The sequence below is a fragment of the Takifugu rubripes genome, chromosome 4 (genome assembly GCF_901000725.2).
Source record: "Takifugu rubripes chromosome 4, fTakRub1.2, whole genome shotgun sequence".
NCBI lineage: Eukaryota > Metazoa > Chordata > Actinopteri > Tetraodontiformes > Tetraodontidae > Takifugu > Takifugu rubripes.
In genome coordinates, this window is record NC_042288.1 from 7,373,175 (window position 1) to 7,389,912 (window position 16,738).

A 16,738-nucleotide genomic window follows, 5' to 3' on the forward strand; every position below is an offset into this window, starting at 1 on the left:
CACAGCGATCAATGCATTTGATAAAGAATTAAAGAAGAGCTACTGTACATGACTATCAAAGAACCGCGACATGGCCTAATTATGGCTTGACGGGTGTGTGTCCATGATAGGGGTGTGTCTGCATTATAGGTACATAAATATAAATCTGAGACATCAGCATGGAGCTGGTTTGGAACTGTTTGTGTGTGCCAAACTTTGGCCTCTCACCAGGATGTCCCTGCTTTGATAGGACAAAACGGTGTGTGTCTCAGTGAACTCCGTGTGTCAACCTGTGCTGTGCATACACATTGTTTTCAACTTATTTGCATATTTGCCCTCACAATGAAAACAGGAAGAGATGGGTGGAGCATTTTAGACCCTACAAGTTGAGTTTTTGGTTGGAAACCTGGGTAAAAAAATTGAAATATTTCAGCTGCTTGCTGTCTCGTCGTACAAAAGACTTTAATTTGGGTTAAATGAGGCTTTTGCTTTCCCAACAGCCGACAATTTACAGAGGTTATAAGTTGCGCAAAATACAACAGCCACGTAATCTAAAGCAAGTGGACCCTGCAGCAGCAACAGGCTGCATACATATTCTGTCATTATAATTACAGTAATACTTAATTAATTTAACCCATGCTAAGATTCATAGGACAAAGGCACGACTGTGGAGCATCAAGCTGACCTTTTAGGAGTAAATATACATGTGTATTTGACATATGGAGTTGTTTAATTGTGGTTTCACATTTGAATTAACAATTTGTCCTCAGACCTCCGTGTTTGTGTGTGCTTAACAAGGTGACTTGTACTTTAAGACAGGTAGAACAGGTAATGTGGAGCGTGGAGACAGACAACTCAACACATTCAGGCACAAACCTCGACAGGAGGCGCTTGTCAGTTGGACAGGCCAAGAAGATGGGAATGTTTTGCCCTTTACATAGACAGGATAATTACTAGTGAGAGAGGGAGTGGAAGAGTGAGACAAAGAAGGGGGGGCAGTAAAAGAAAATGAGACAGAGAACATGAGCTGAACATTTGATGGTGGCTGACAAAAAAACAAAGGTAACCTACAACTCCACATGGAAAAAAGGACACAAAAAGCAGACTGATGTCGACAGCATGGTGCTATAGGAGCTATACATGCCAATTTCAAATGTTTAGCTGTACAGGACAAGGGGCTCAATCAATGTCTTCTTTATCCTAAAATATATCTAAAGCAACTTTAGGGTATTTCTACTCAAATATCTACTCCCTTTGAAGGTTCAAGATGACTTGAATTTTATCTGCAAAGCACTTTAATCATTATTCCAATAAGATTTCATCCATAAAATGTGACTACAAGAAGACCCCGGACATGAAAAAGAGTTTGACACTTCCACTCGGTCAAACGTGAACACGAGGCATGTGAAAACAAGAGTGGCCCATGCTCAGAAGAGGCGTGCAAGTCCGTGTGTATTACCCATTTCTTCCCTGATGACTTGATCAGCTCTTGTGATGCAACTGAGAGAGCTGCTTGTTAACACATGCACGAGCAGGCCTACACACACACAGACACACACGCGCGCGCGCGCACACACACACACACACACACACACACAATTTGGAGAGTGCCTTTGATCTCCACTCCAGTCAATTCAGCCACGACACATACCTTCACACTCCAATTCGAGCACATTCACAGACAGGAGAAACTGCCCACTAAACTATTTGGTTTCATTAGAGCAGATTCTTCAAAAAAGGGAGGGAGACAACACAGGAGAAAAGAAGAGGGGGGGAAGCATAGTGAGAAGAAAGATACGGCAGCCACATTGAAATGAGACCTGAAGAAAAACTATTACTGCTGAGGGGAAAGTAGAAAAAGAGTGAGGTCACCGATGGGGGGGGGAGATGATAAAGTGTGGACACAAAAGGAGAGCGGGGTGCACAAGGCCGTATTAGCATTTTTATAACAGACATTTTACCAATATTTGGTGCTTGTGTCCTATAATCAACTGCAGAAAAGAAGAATTTGACTACAACGTTCAACACAGTGAGAGGAACAACTCAATTCTTGGAGCTAATTTAGGAGTAAAGTTTGCAACGGAAATCTGTATGTGAAATTTAGAAAAAAATTGAAGGAAAAAGCTTTCCATGGTGAGGTACCTATTTCATATACCGTGTTTACTAAGACAGAGAGAGTGCAGCACATACGACTAAAAACAACTAAAAACTAAAGACTAAAAACTTCATTTCCATGACTTTCAGGTTCATTCACAGGAAGTGTCAGTAAAATGACAGAAGGCATGGAAATAAAATGGAAGCAGAGGAAAAACAAGGCAGTCGAGTCAAGATCAGAGGCCAGACAGCAGATGGGAGTAGATGACAACACCCACAGGTCACAATAGAAGAGACCCAGGAGTTCCCTCCACTTCTGAGAAGAGGAAAGGAAGTGGCAGAAGAGAAGGGGAGGAGGAGTCTGCCGGGGCTCCAGTCGGCAGAAATCAAACGGGACCCAATTATAGGAATCACAACGAGTCAGTGAGCAGGGGAACTCTCCTACCTGGAAAACAACGAGGTATTTGCATTCGTTCACAAATGCATACCAGAACATTTCGCATTCCCACACACACACACACACACACACACACACACACACACACACACACACACACACACACACACACACACACACACGCACACAGAGAATATAATACATCACAGGTGTTAAAAACTTTTGCAGATTTGGAAAGACACAGACATGCACAAAACGCACAGGATTATGTGTGTGTGCATCCAATTATGCAAAAAAAACACATACAGTCACTTCTTCCAAACATAGCGTGGATCCTAATAATTAGCCTGGCCAGGCCGGTGTGAAATTACTGTTCTCATCAGCTAATAGCCGAAAAGACCCGAAGCAAATACAGAAAACACGTGAAGCCATGAAAAGAGCGAAAGGGAGACAAGAAAAAATGGTACATCTTCACTGAGGATAAGAAGAATCAAGTATTCGCTCAAGACAATATTTGGAAAGCTCATTAATTACCCATCTGGCTCCTTGTGGCTAGGGGTGATGACATTACAACATTACAAGACATCTCCACTGTGACTACTGATATGTTGTGAAGGCCACCTATGGGGGGGGGCTGGAACCATTAGTTCTGCTGCTTGGAAAATGGTCAGAGAGAAGAGGAAAGGAAGGCCAGGGACTGGACAGTTAAAGATAGTCTAATTTAACAAAAGAACAAAATGAATGGATTGAAAAAATGGATGGATGGAAAAGGGACATCTGGGTGAGAGAAAGTGACAGAAGAGAGAGAGGGAACGAAAGAGACAAAACTGAACCTGTGACCTTAGATGAAAGAGCCAGTCACTGCGGGCTACAATTAGGGCTGGCAGGAGGGAGAGCATAGGTTAGGAGAATAAGACTACACACACACACGCACACACACACTCTTCAGTGGTATATATTAGTGTTGAGAACTGTATATGTGTTTGTAGTAAAAAAAATAAATAAATCTTGACCTTGATCACAATCATTTCAAAGTCGAGTGGATGGTTTTAATCATCGCAGTTAAAATTACGTGTCATAGTTTCTGCAGAAATTACTTTTCTTAGCCGGTGCAGCCCATGCATTTTAAACTGATTTGTTGTTTGCATTTTGAACCCAAGGCCCCTGAAACGGCTATCATAACCCCCTCCTCTCACTCAGCCTAAATCATTCTTTTGCCTCCACATTAGCCACTTCCCTGGAAGAATGAAGCCTCCTTTAATTGAATTAAATTATACCTTATGCATGCTAAACCACAAAGCACCTACTTAGACAGATGGAGAATTAAACAGGAGAAGCTTGGGCCTCTCCAGCTGATAACACGGACATACACACGCTAATCAAAACAAGACATCAACTAATCTAATCACTAGCAATTATCAGCACGTTGGCCTCAAGGCCAGTCTTATTCCTTTGATCAATGTTTTCTATTAAAAAAGTATAAACAATTCAATATCTCCCTTGAACCCCTCCTCCTCTCTCTTTATGCACGGGAGCAGCGTATGCACGGGCAAGTGTGCGCGAGGAGGTTCTTGACCAATTGTCCTTGGAAATGAGTAGGAAAATCGGGAGGACGGGGAGGGAAAACAAGCAAACGTTTGGGTCTGGCTACTTAAAGGAGCTAATCTGAGTAAAGTCAGCCATCTTGCCGCATAAAAAGGGACAGAGGAGGACCTTTTTGTGTCACTGAGGAAATATATCGGCACAGCAACAGCTTTGGGAAAACTCTTTTAATTTGCTTTTTTCCCCTCTGAAGACTTTTACCACCACCCGTCCTTGGAAGCTGTTCGTTTATTTCCTCAGATTATGATGAAATAGTCATTCCTGCAGCCGGCGTGCAGACATGAACACACACATTTGCATGTCCAACACACAGGATAATGCTGACAACACACACATTCATATAAATACACACACAGGCAGGGACACACTCAAAAAAACCATCTAATTCAAGGGCACATATCTCTTTAAGGATTCAAGCAGCCATTGCAGGGCCACACGGCTGCTGCTTTTCAGATATTTCATTACCAAAGGGTATTTATTTCATTTTAACCTTAAATCTGTTGTCCCCACAATTCTCACAGTACATTTTCCTGAAATATTTGGAGGCGTCACTGAGGATTTGACCACAACACTTTCCTGGGGTAACTCCTGGTCCATCAGCATGCCTCCTCCCTCCCCTACAGTATATTATGTTCAGTGGAGCGTGCTTGGTTCAGACCTGGCAATTTTACTCACATCTTCTCTGGTCTAGTTTGCTACGGTACAGCGATTCTCATCCCCCCACTATACCGTGAATGTATTTTTCTTGACAGATGTTTGTGGACAACATTTACTCAGTTTGGGGAAGGTAAGGGGCCAGTAAATTTGGCTGGGATGTCATAACAATTTTTCCCATGTCAGTTTGACCAAGAAGGGAGAAGGAGAGAGATTATTATAGAGAGGGAGCGAGCGGTTTCCCTGCCGACACGTTCAGGTTGCGACGTTCAGTGGCCCATAAGTGAGTCTGGGCAGAAGTTAATCATGAAGAGTCTCCTCTCCTTCTCTCAGCTTTTCCATAAATCGTTCAACAAGAGGGACCGCCGTGGAATGAGACAGTTTGAAAAGGGTTTTCCAGCATGTTGCCAGTGTAGTGAACAGCAAACTGTGCAAGTGACTTTAGTGCGCTGAAGAGGATGGTGGTCAGTCCATTAGCTGTTCCAGCACAGTAAGACGATGCTGTAAAACGCGTAAGCTGGACATGGTTCAAACGCTGGACAGGACAGACCTCCCACTCTCGACAAACACCTGACAACTGAGGCCGACTCCTTCAAAATGTGACCAGGACAACTTAAATCACTTAAACTTACGTCACTGATGTTTGTGGTCCTGTTTGCTGCATTGGCAGCTGGGTTGGGGTTGTTCTTGTTGCTGGCCTTCACTGCAGCATCTCTGCGGGCCTGTTCCAAGAGGAGCCTGGCTCGCTCTTTCAACTCCTCCTGACGAGACAGCACCCTCTGTGTGATGGACAGAAGACGTTAAACAACAGTATCCACCGTTTGGCTTTTTAAAAACTGTCATCAGTGTGGTGGCTTTCCTCTTTTACAATATTAGGCAAAAGAAGTGTCCTAAATAAGGTAAAAATGTGTTTTTTCTTCTTAGCAGCCCTCACCTTCTCAGCAGACAAACTTGTAACAGGAACAGGCGCCGGCTCCTTTCAAAGACAAAACACAAGTTTATATTTTAATGTCAGTTCTAATTTCCAGCAAATATTATTTTTAAGAAATCCTACAGAGTAGTTGTGTTTATAATTGGGCTATAAAGGGAAGATCTTCAAAGAAAAAATAATCACAGTTCAGCGTCAGCCATTGATTAAACTAATAAAAACCTAATTACAGTCCATTAAATCATTTCAGTTGATTTCCACCCCCTGCCCCCTCAAGGGATTAAATATTTTAAATTGGGTGTAATAAAAAAAATGACATTTGAGTGAAAACACACACCCCATCTTTGGTGGTTAAATGAGAGTAAGAAACAGGATTTTTGGTTCTGTGATACTGTTTATCGCTCTGAAACATCATTCCATCATCATCTATGCGGGGACTTAAGAATGGATCAAAGCTGTCATAACCCGCTTGGCTCGTGACCTTTTGACTTGTAAACAGGAAGCGGTAATCTGGGGTTAACCAGCGGTGTATTGAGGGTGAGTATGTGTGTGTGGCAGTAGGCACACAGACGTACAGGTGCGTGTTGGTGTGTGTCAGACAAGACGGGGTGTACGCCGTGCAAAGCATCGCCACGCCTGAGCAGTCACGGCACCAACTGCCATCAACTGAAGGGATGAGAAATATAATGAAAAATATAATGAAATGTCAAAGCACGGGGTTCTCCTGGGCGCCTTCTACTGTTGCCACATGTTAAGGTCCCAGCCTCGATGCGTCGGGGCCTCGGCAACAAGACAGGCGCTGACAACATCTAATGCAGAAGGGGGGAATTTTTGGTGCGGTCACCTCTGCAGTGGCAATCGAGGAGGACGGGATTTGAAGCTTAACGACTGGCGAGGGACGGCCCCCCACATCTGTCTTTTGATAATTACGGCTGTGAAAGTTTCAATCAAAGCCAGAATGCAAGGATTAAAACCTGAACAATTCTTTTACGCTTGTGTCGTAATCTTAATACCCGATTTCAGCACAAAATGTAAATGAATCCATGACGCACAGATGGATTCTGCTTCACAGTGGGTTTAAAATTAGGAGACAGATAGTTGAGTCCATTTATCATCCACATTTAAAGAAGCCACACCATAAGTTACACCTACTTTAATTGAGCCAAGTTTACTACTTTGCTTTTTACTGATAAGTGAGTTATTACTGCTGCCATAAATTCTCTTATCTTTCATTTCAATGTTATTTAACCGTTTCTGGTGACATTTAATTATGTGTTCACCTGAATGTGGGTGCTTACCTGTTGCGGAGGTGTGTCCGTCCGGTCGACTGGAGGACTGTTGGTGTCAGTGACGGGCTCAGACTCGGAGTGACGTAGACTGGCCCTCTTCTTTTTGATGAGATCAGCATCCCTGTTGTAAGAGAAGCCCAGTTTCTGGTGGTGTGAAGAAGAGGTCGGAGGCCCTCTTCTACTGGGTGACCCTGGCTCCGCGCCCTCGCTTGTTTCCTGTCCCACCTCGTCCTGCTCTTTTTCTTTCTCCATCTCCCGCTCCACTATCCGTGGTAACTCGCAGAGGTCCAAAGTGTTGGCTTTTATCAAACTCCCCCTCTCCCCAGGGCCCGATGGTGTTGCGTGAGAGGAATCCACCGCTGAGATGAACCCCACAGTGCGAGGTGATGGGACAGGAGGGGAGGACTGCGGGTGACCTGCTGTCTTTAAAGTGGCTGTTTCTTCATCAGCCTTACAGTCCGCTTTCAAGATCTCATCCTCAGCAGTTTTAGTGCCGTTAGATTCGCCACTGGCTGGCGCGACAGACTGAGAGTTGACCTGCCGGCTCTGAACGTCACCCAGCTCAGCATAGAACTTGTCTTGGTCTATAGAGGCGTTTGTGTCGGTTTCAAAGTCGCCCACTTTGTAGGTGCTGCGACTGCTGTTGGCTTCTATTTGCACAACATTGAGTTCTTCACCAGAAAAGTGAGCCCGGATCTGGTACAAGTAAGTCATTACTGTCAGCTTGTCGGGAATGGCCAGCAGCACCATGTCTGATGGTTCCAGGAGACGGGAGATACCAAGACTGGCAAAGCCATCATATGCCTGTATAATAAAACACACAAAAATGACATTTCAGATAAAGACTGGTGTTCGTCACAAAAGGACTATTTAAAAACATAGCAGACACGCTAACTGCTACGTTAGCATTTCTCTTTAGGTCATCGATAACACCCTATATAAGATCAACAAGGTGATTAACTACTCTTAATGACTGCAGAGCAACATTTTTGCAGGTTGAGACACCATGACCAAACTTATGGCAAACCTCTGGTGAGTGAGGCTCAACGGGTAGCATGGATCAGCACCACAAACAACATCATAAAAAGTAAAACACCACCCCACGTGCTAATAAACAGGAATAAAGGGGTGAAAAGTGCTGAAAATTGGAAAAGGTCTGGTATCAGCCACATAACGTGTTGTAAACATGATGCACGTGGCCGTGATGATGCATGTTTGTGGTTGAGAGACACCTTTGGCATGACCGCTGACAGGTCATGTCAGGAACGGCTGTCCCTGATAACAGGCGGAGATACAGTACCCAAGACAGAGCGCTTAATCCTAAAGTGTGTCTATGTATCCTTATCGCCTGCCACCATCAACCTGCCCACGCTCTCCGTCACGCGTGTAATTGGTCTGATTAGAGTCTGATGAGAAAATTCAGGTTTGATTATCAAACGACACACGAAAACCAATCCCCCATCACCAGATAGACTGAGACAGAGAAGGGATGAAAACCATTATCGCAGCCAATGACAGGTAAATAAATAGATTAGCAGCACACACACGCACACGCACACACACAAACTACCGTCATTCCTGCGCTCGCATATCCTCCAGCCCCCTCTCGCAGGTATCACGGCTTGTATCTGGCCTGCTTGATAGTGTTGATCTAATTCCAACCTGTTGCACCGCTCATTTGTTTCACTGCCTCTGTAGATCTCTCCAGTCTATCAATCTCCCTCAATCCTTTTCCCATATTATTTTTATAAGATTATTTACCCCGGGGATTGTTCTGAAGAGGTCGCTCACTCTTTCCTGGACTGCTGCAAGGGTCTTTCCTTTTTGTTTTTCAAATCCACATTTGATTAAGGTTACGCACACAGAAAAGAATAATGGTGGAGTTCTTAAAACAGTTTCATTCTGTTTTCATGTTATCAAAACTAAACAGGTACCAAACATGAGCACAGAAACTAAAAATTAACTCACTTGACGTTGGTCTTTTTTCATCTAGACTGATGCGAGGTGCAAAGTTTAGATCGCATGCTCTGCCACGAGTGTCAAAATAATATAAGGTAATAAACCATGAAATGGTAAATGAAAAATCATGGGAAAAAGCTTTTTTCCAACTTTATTTGTGCGACAGAAACAAGCAGAGAAGTGAATGAGATGGAGACATGCTTCTCAATTTACAATCAATTATGACGGCTTTTGTCGGCCATCGTCTCTTTCGCTCTCGCCTCCTTTGTCCCTTTGTGTGGATGGAAAGTATGTGTTTGTGCTCACGAAGATGAGGTAGGGGAAAAAAGAACTGACTGTGAAAAAAGAAAGGGGAGAACAGAGAGGAGTTTGCCTTTACAACGAGCCTGTTTAAGTTCCCCCTTCCAAGCCCAAGAAGAAAGAAAGTTGTGGGGGGGGGGAGAAGGACAGAAAACAAAGAAGGAGAATATGGAGAATAAGAGGGCCTGATTGGGTTTCTAACAAGTATTCAGAGAAGCAGAGTGTGCTTACATTGTTCCCCTCCTGGCCAGGCTATGCTCTGAAAGAGAGCGACAACTTTGCTGCTCAATAGGGAGAGAATGAAAGAATGAAAGAGAAAAGTGAGAGTAGGAGCACATGTGAGCTGAAGATGAAGGGAGCACGGCTTCTGAGTTGCATTCTGTTCTGGACTATGACGTGCGCTGCAGTCTTTTTGACCTCTATGTCAGGGTTTGATGTCTCTAAGAGGTGCGTACCGTTATTAAAGAAAACAATGTGGTGGCCTCTTTCTCCAATTTAACATTGCATTATTTTGTTTACCCAATTATATCAGTTATGGTATTTAATCACCAGTTTTTGCTTCTGCTTGGGAATAAACGCTGCCGTTGCTGCCCTGGAGTGCTGCTCGCTGCTCCCCCTCCACTCCCTCTCTGTGATTGACAGCCATCTATCTCTGTCAATCATCAACCCTCCCCCTTCAGCCCAACCCCGCGCTTGTGCTCGGTGAGCTTTAAACTGGTGCTCGGCGCTACGCTATCAGATGGCGAGACAAATGACTTCTCCTTGGCCTCATTACACTCGCACACAGAGACGCGGCGTCGTGCTGACGGAGCAGCGAGCGGACCCAACACGCACGACGTCTCAACACGCAAACCCCTGAAATTCGCAGACGAAGACAGTCCTCAAAAGTCTGACATTTATTGACACACCCGCTGATTAATGGATCATTTCACAGAAAGTAAATGAATATTCATTCCTTTCTACCCCCCCACCCCCCACCTACCCCCAATATTGATTGTCCTTATCTGTCATAATTCAGCACAGTCTGAGCTCATTGCAATCACTCCTCACAGATAGAACATGAAAGGAGGAGGGGGCTTGGCTATCAACTAGCCATGAAAAGCAGAGATCGTTGTCATATCTATACGGTCCAATGTTGTATGTCCATTCGATAAATTCTATACATTCCAAAAAACCCTTAAAGCCGGCTGAGAATGGAAAACAAGTGTCATTTTGTCTCTGTTTGGTTACTCAGTTTTAAATAAATCACAGGACCTTGTTGTTTTAACTTTTTAATTCCTCTTTCTTCAATTCTTTCCTTATTTTTTGTCAACCAGAGACCTGCCACAGTCTGACATATGTGGTTTCCCCTTTTTTTTCTAGCCACGTCACCCTTCTCCTTTTCAACACCTTCAGGGTGCCACATGAAACCACAACACTCATTTTTCCTCTTTCCTTTTATCTGAAATCGCCATTATCAGTCCCCTGCGATGCCAAATAAAACCATACGATTATCAATCTAATGTTTGCAGAGAACTGCTAGGAGGAAAAATATTTTAATGTGATTTAAAAAAAAAAAAAAAGAAAGACACTTAACATATTCACATAGTACATAGCACACATAACCAGAAAATCAATCTAAGCCAAACAAACTCACGCACATTATGAAACTATTATGAACTAACTGCAGTGCTACATCGGGTGAAATAAGCTTTAATGGTTTTAAATTTACAAAATGTGAATATTCTCATCGTGTTCTCATTCTTTAAGATAATATAAATGCTACTGACCAGCGGTAAAACATACCAGCTTTCATGTTATCATGACACGACCTGAGTAGTAATTTAAACTTGTATTCTTATTTATTTATACATATATACTGATTAAAGACTATAAAGAGATTTGGCTTTCCTTGTGTTTTCTTTGTGTGCCTTGGTAAAGGCCCGTGCTCCTCTGCTAAGCTACAACTGAGATGGCCAAAACTACATCAGCTGGTGTGGATCTTTGTACAGAAGCCAGTGACAGGATGCTGGTCCAGTGCTGCAGATATTCACCAGGTATCACCTTCTACAGCATATTCCCATATTACTTATATCTAACCAATTTCTTCAGGGCTACTTGAGCACCTGGAGGGGGTGAGGGGCAGTTAGCAGATATGGGATTGGGTCTGTTCCTTTCCCTCCACTGTGGTTATTGTCAACAGGGTAGCATTCATGCCTAACAGGGCCACCAGAGGTTATCGCAGAGCCAGAGTGTGTATGAGAAGAGGAAATCAAGCTGCAGGAACCCAACGCATATCGTTCTGTGTAGCCCTCGGGGCCCGAGAGAGGCCAGGGCATCTGTGTGTATAAATATGTGTGTGAATGTGTAGCAGCAGAACGAATGTGTTCGGCAAGAGCCCGTGGAGCAAAAAAGGAGAAATGTGAGAATAAAAAGCCACAGGGACCGAGAGAAAGTGAGGATGTGTCAAAGTGTTCATCTCTAGCCGTGAATGTGCATGAATGATGACATAGAAGTGAATGGGTGTTGAAGCTTTAGCGGAGAATGCATCTGCAGCATGTCATTTCTAAGGCGAGGGATGAAACTCAAATGAACTTGCAGCCCACTAATAAACATGTGCATCACACCCCCTCAAACAAAGCAGTCTAATAGACACAGGGCAAATATGCTTTCATTATACACATAGGCATGAAAACACACAAAGCCCAGGCTGTTTAGTAATCTCCCAGCAGGCAGCTGAGGCGAGATCCCACCTCACCTCTGCCAGGTGACTAAATTATGCTGCCCAAGAAAACGCATCGCAGCAGGGAGGCGTCTTAAGAATGCTGTCATTATAACATTCTGGCTGTAGTCTATGCATGATGGCAAGTCCACGCATTTCCCATTATGTGTGTTTCCTACCCTCCCCATTAAACCATAAAACACACATATCCGGGGATTAATGGCAGATCTCTAAATAAGGCAAAATAGAGCTGTAGATGGGAGGGAGCTAAGTGGTCTGAAGGACCCAGCGGTGGCTGCCTCTTACCTTTTTGTTGTTTTCTTTAATATCCTGAGGATTGAGTGATTTGTAGTCTCTGGAAGAGGAGCAAGGAGGGTTGAAGAGGAGGGGAAAAAAACAGGGAGAACAGGAGACAGAAGAAGATAGCAGAGAAAGTCTTGTGTTTAAATATGCATCGCATGTAATGGCATTAGAACTGTAACATGCAATTTCATAGCAGTGCAATCAAGAGAACTAATAGAGTGGAAAATATGTAAAACTAACACACCAAAATGCAAAACCACACACGCGCACATGTTTACCAGAACAGGGTTTGAGTTTTTAAAATATTTCATGAGCTGATGGTTTTCCAAAATGTACATGTATTGAGCGTTAAAAACAAAAACACTCTCACATGTGCATTATTACATTTATAACAATAAAATAAAGAGACAAACATTTGATTTAAATTAAATATGAAATAATAGATCTCATCCATTAATCTACAACCGACAAAACAACACATAAAGCAGCGTCCAAACTGGTAATAGGACATGATCAGGGAGAAATTCTCCCTTTGTGCTTGACTGTTTCTTACATGACGTCTGGTCTGAAGTGGTGCAGCAGAGCACAGAAGGCCAGCCCGTTCCTCCAGGATGTGGTGAAGTTGGTGATCTTCACTCCTCGGTAGTTCTTGGTGACCTCGCGGCACCAGGCCAGCAGGGACTGGCTGGCATTGGGCTTCCCTCCTAGAACTGGGCTCGGGATGGGGCTGGGCTGTCAGCAGAGAAGATGAGATCTCAGAATTAATATTTTGAAATAACTGCAAGTTTCGTGTTTGACACCACTCGCCTCCACATCTGAGCTCCTTTCGATAAATATCGCTTTGAATAAAATGTTCAACTGACCAATCACCCTAATTAGTTTGATTTAATGATATTAAATGAATCTACGCATGCACGTTCACGCACACGTATACACAGTAATGAAGGGTAATGCACAAAGCAGCGTATGACCATGGAAAATGTAAACATCTTATTAATTAGCTCTGCCTTTGAAGTCTTATCTAGGCTGAAAGCTTTCACCATTAGGAGCCTTTTGTCTCCCAGACTCAAAATCCCACAAATCCTTGGTGGCATGGAGACACCGGTTGTCTTCTGATGACCAGCAGAACTAAAGCTATTCTGATTATTCAGCTGCTTGTTCACTAATCTGGTTATGGAGCCACAGATATGGGCTAATTCTCTTAGATCGTTCTGGACAGAAAAAGCTAAAAATGTCACTGAGACCTGATTAAATTCATGTGAGATTGGAAATAAAAAGACACTGAAATGAGCGCAAAATACCGATTATATGGCAATAATATAACAATTTCTTTCATTTGAGGCAATTATTATTTAGTAATCAAACATTTGATGTGTTATATTTCTCAGGCTTGAATATAAAATATATGGTTTAAAATGATAAAGAAGATTGTACATTTAAAACTCATATCGTTTTTGTTTTGCGTGTGTTTAACTTATTTTCTTTATTCTATAATCAAACTTTAGCCTTAGTCGACATGATGGTTTTATACAAGTGGATATTTTCCACTATATTCCAAACTGTGCAGACAGATGGTAGAAAAAACGCAGCTTGGTGCAGAGACAACGTGGGCCCTGTGACAAAGCTTGCAGTAGGCAACCAACCCCCTCTGTCGGTGGCCTTTCGCTACTGCAACCATATTAGAGCAGTACATGAGGTGATGGTACCCTAACTAGAAGCCATGTCAAACAATAGTTCACGGAGTGTGAAACTGGAGTGTGGAGTTCATGGAGTGTGAAAGTATTATATATATATACATTTATCTTTTTGCTAACAGCCCTAAAACAACACTGCAGAGAGAAAACTTGTACTACATGAAGATTTGTCACCTGAAAGATGAATTGTTGTATTTTAACCTGTAACTGTGATCCTAAAGCTGAGCACAAAGGCCAAATTAGATGGAAGTCCACGGATGCTCTCACTTTTAGCATGTGCGTGTGTGTCTGATGCAGGCCTCAACAACAGTCTCAGGGACAGGGACAGGGCATTGGGAGCCTGAGGGGCAGACACTTGACATTTCCGGCTTTCAAAGAGGGCCTTAACCTTTCCCCACAGCTTCTCCAGTCAGGTCTTAGGTAGCCTCAACAATGCCTGTGTGTCATTTAAATGGGGGTAGAGATAAAAAAAAAAAGTCGACACCATCCTCCTTTGGAAAAAGAGGAAGGACAATGTAAAGACTAAGTTTACAGGTACATTTTCACAGGCTAACATGGTATTACAAGAAGGTATTTAAAGAATATAAGAGTTCTGTGCATTTTCTCAAACATTAGCCATCAGCTATTCTTCCCAAGCAAAACCTGTTTCCCCAGTTCTTTTCTCCTGCCACTGCTCTGTGTGTGCCAGCCCAACTGTGTGTGTGCATCAGCAGAGTTTCAGTCTAGAGTGGTCTTCCTCCAGGCCTTCCCTTTCTGCTTTTTTCAAGTGACGGTTGAAAGTAGCTGTCTAATTTGAGCACTCTAATTACCTCGGATTAGAGACCAGGTGCTATTAAAGCAATTAGACACACAGCACACTCCAGCGCCGCAGACCCCGTTGCCTTAGCTGGCAGAAAACACCAAAACACACACACATGCGGTGTGTCACACTTGTAACAAACAGGAATAGAGAGTTAAAGCCTGTCTTCTCGGGTAAAACTAGCATGGTAAACGTGTCAACGGGAAAAACTGATTACTTCTCATGCTACCACAGCACCACTCTGCTGATTTTTATATGCTCTAAACATTTTTTAAAAATATAAAAAAGAAAGAAAAAATGGTTGCCAGCAATCCATAACTAGGACTCCAGACTGTTCCATTAGTCTTTTCCAGATTAAGGCTTTTACATGCATCTATTCGCTCACCCTTTCATATCTAAAAAATATTGAACAAATCTTATATCTTCTTTCACAGGACGGAGGTACATTTTCTGAGGACACATGCACAGGAGGGGTGAAATTTTCATGAGGAATAAAAACGCAGGGTTGACTTATCAAACGGTCTGCTGTGTTGCCTAAAGGTAGGTGTACATGTGTGTGTGTGTGCGCGCCTGTGTTTGTCTTTTATCTGTCTGTGTGAATGTCACTGGATGTGTGTGTGTGTGTCACAGTCATGTAGCTAGCTCGGCTCGAGGGCGGGATTAGCAGAGAGAAATGCCTCGGCCCACAAACATTCCATATTAAAAAATGAAAAGGCAACCTTCATTACTATCAGTGCCATATAACCTCCTCTGCTAGTATTATACACCAGCCTAACAGCATGGGCAAAAAGTACAAGCCCCTGACAAGCCATTCCATTATTCCTGATGCCTCAGTGTCAAAAACATACATCCAACAGGGCAAAGAAAGAAAAATGAAGATGGGAAAAATGGATGTTTGAGAAAGAGAGGAAGGGTTAAGCTTACTACAATGCCTGAATGACAAGATAGAGGGAAAAATCTGGGAATAGGAGCATCCGCTCCTGTTGGTGCTGGTGTTAGGAGGAGGATATTCGGTGTCAGCAATGTGATCACAGGCAGGCAGGATGCGATTCAAGATCAGGGGGAAGGTGGATGAACTGTGATATGGAAAATTAGAAAATTGTCACTGGTCGATCTTGGGTTTTAAGAGGAAAAAAAGTACAATCCTGCAGCAAGGTTGGAATCCAGAAATCTGCCTGCATCTACTGCAGTGTTGGGGAGGAAGGATCATTTTAAATCCACTCGCAGTTTTGCCAACATTGGCATCGGTGGAACAGACCCACAATAGGGTCAGAGCTGAGTTAAAGACAATGTCATGTTTTAGATTGAAGTCTTAACCCCTTTTCAACTCATCTGAAGACCATTCTTTGAGATGTACACTTCACAAAAGAATTCTAACGTTATGAAGGGCACAGCAGTCAGATAAACAATTTTAGTGGATCACCATGTTGGCCTAACTGATGTTGGACATATACAGATGATACATTATATACAAACGCTAAAGAGCGAGTGGGCGCATCAAAATCTGGCATTTCAAAGTCATAAAAAAGATACAAGTGAAATGCTTTAAGTGGCAGCTTTGTCTTCTCCCTCTGGGGCATGACGCTTCAATGGAAACTTAACTGGCCTCGACGCAATGACATAAACCCACAACTCTGCGGAAAGAAAAGAGCTTCCGTGTCTTTCCAATCTCACTTTCATGGCTTCAAAGCAATGTCAGAGAGTGTCAGATTTGAGGAGGTGTTGAATCTCATACTCTTTAAAACTTGTAATCCGCTCAAGGAGCCTACAGCAAGGGAAAAGTCCATGTACGTGTGCAGACACACACACACACACACACGGAAAGCACACATAAACAGACCGCCTTCAACGACAATAGGGTCTACCGTCTAGAAGATAGATACTCAAACATGAATGCTCCAACACTGAGTTACAGACATAAACCCGTACACTCTTAAAAACATTAATGCTCATTCATAGTTGAAAGGATAAAAGTGCACGTTAAGTAGCCTGTCGGTCCCGCTGCTGAAAGTACTCATGTGATTAACCAGGCTCAAGTT

The 16,738-nt window shown here is 43.1% G+C and overlaps 1 protein-coding gene across 4 annotated transcripts in view; it reads right to left on the reverse strand.

Moving 5' to 3' along the window:
* The window catches only part of ehbp1 (EH domain binding protein 1), an 88,955-nt gene that overhangs the window by 35,372 nt on the left and 36,845 nt on the right, over positions 1–16,738 (reverse strand). For all 4 annotated transcript variants that reach the window (XM_029834657.1, XM_029834656.1, XM_011603074.2 and 1 more), the window contains 5 exons: positions 12,760–12,938; positions 12,210–12,258; positions 6,953–7,747; positions 5,661–5,702; positions 5,359–5,505 (listed from right to left, as the gene is read on the reverse strand). In XM_029834657.1, coding sequence (XP_029690517.1) covers positions 5,359–5,505; positions 5,661–5,702; positions 6,953–7,747; positions 12,210–12,258; positions 12,760–12,938 — 1,212 coding nt within the window. The remainder of the gene's footprint in view (positions 1–5,358; positions 5,506–5,660; positions 5,703–6,952; positions 7,748–12,209; positions 12,259–12,759; positions 12,939–16,738) is intronic.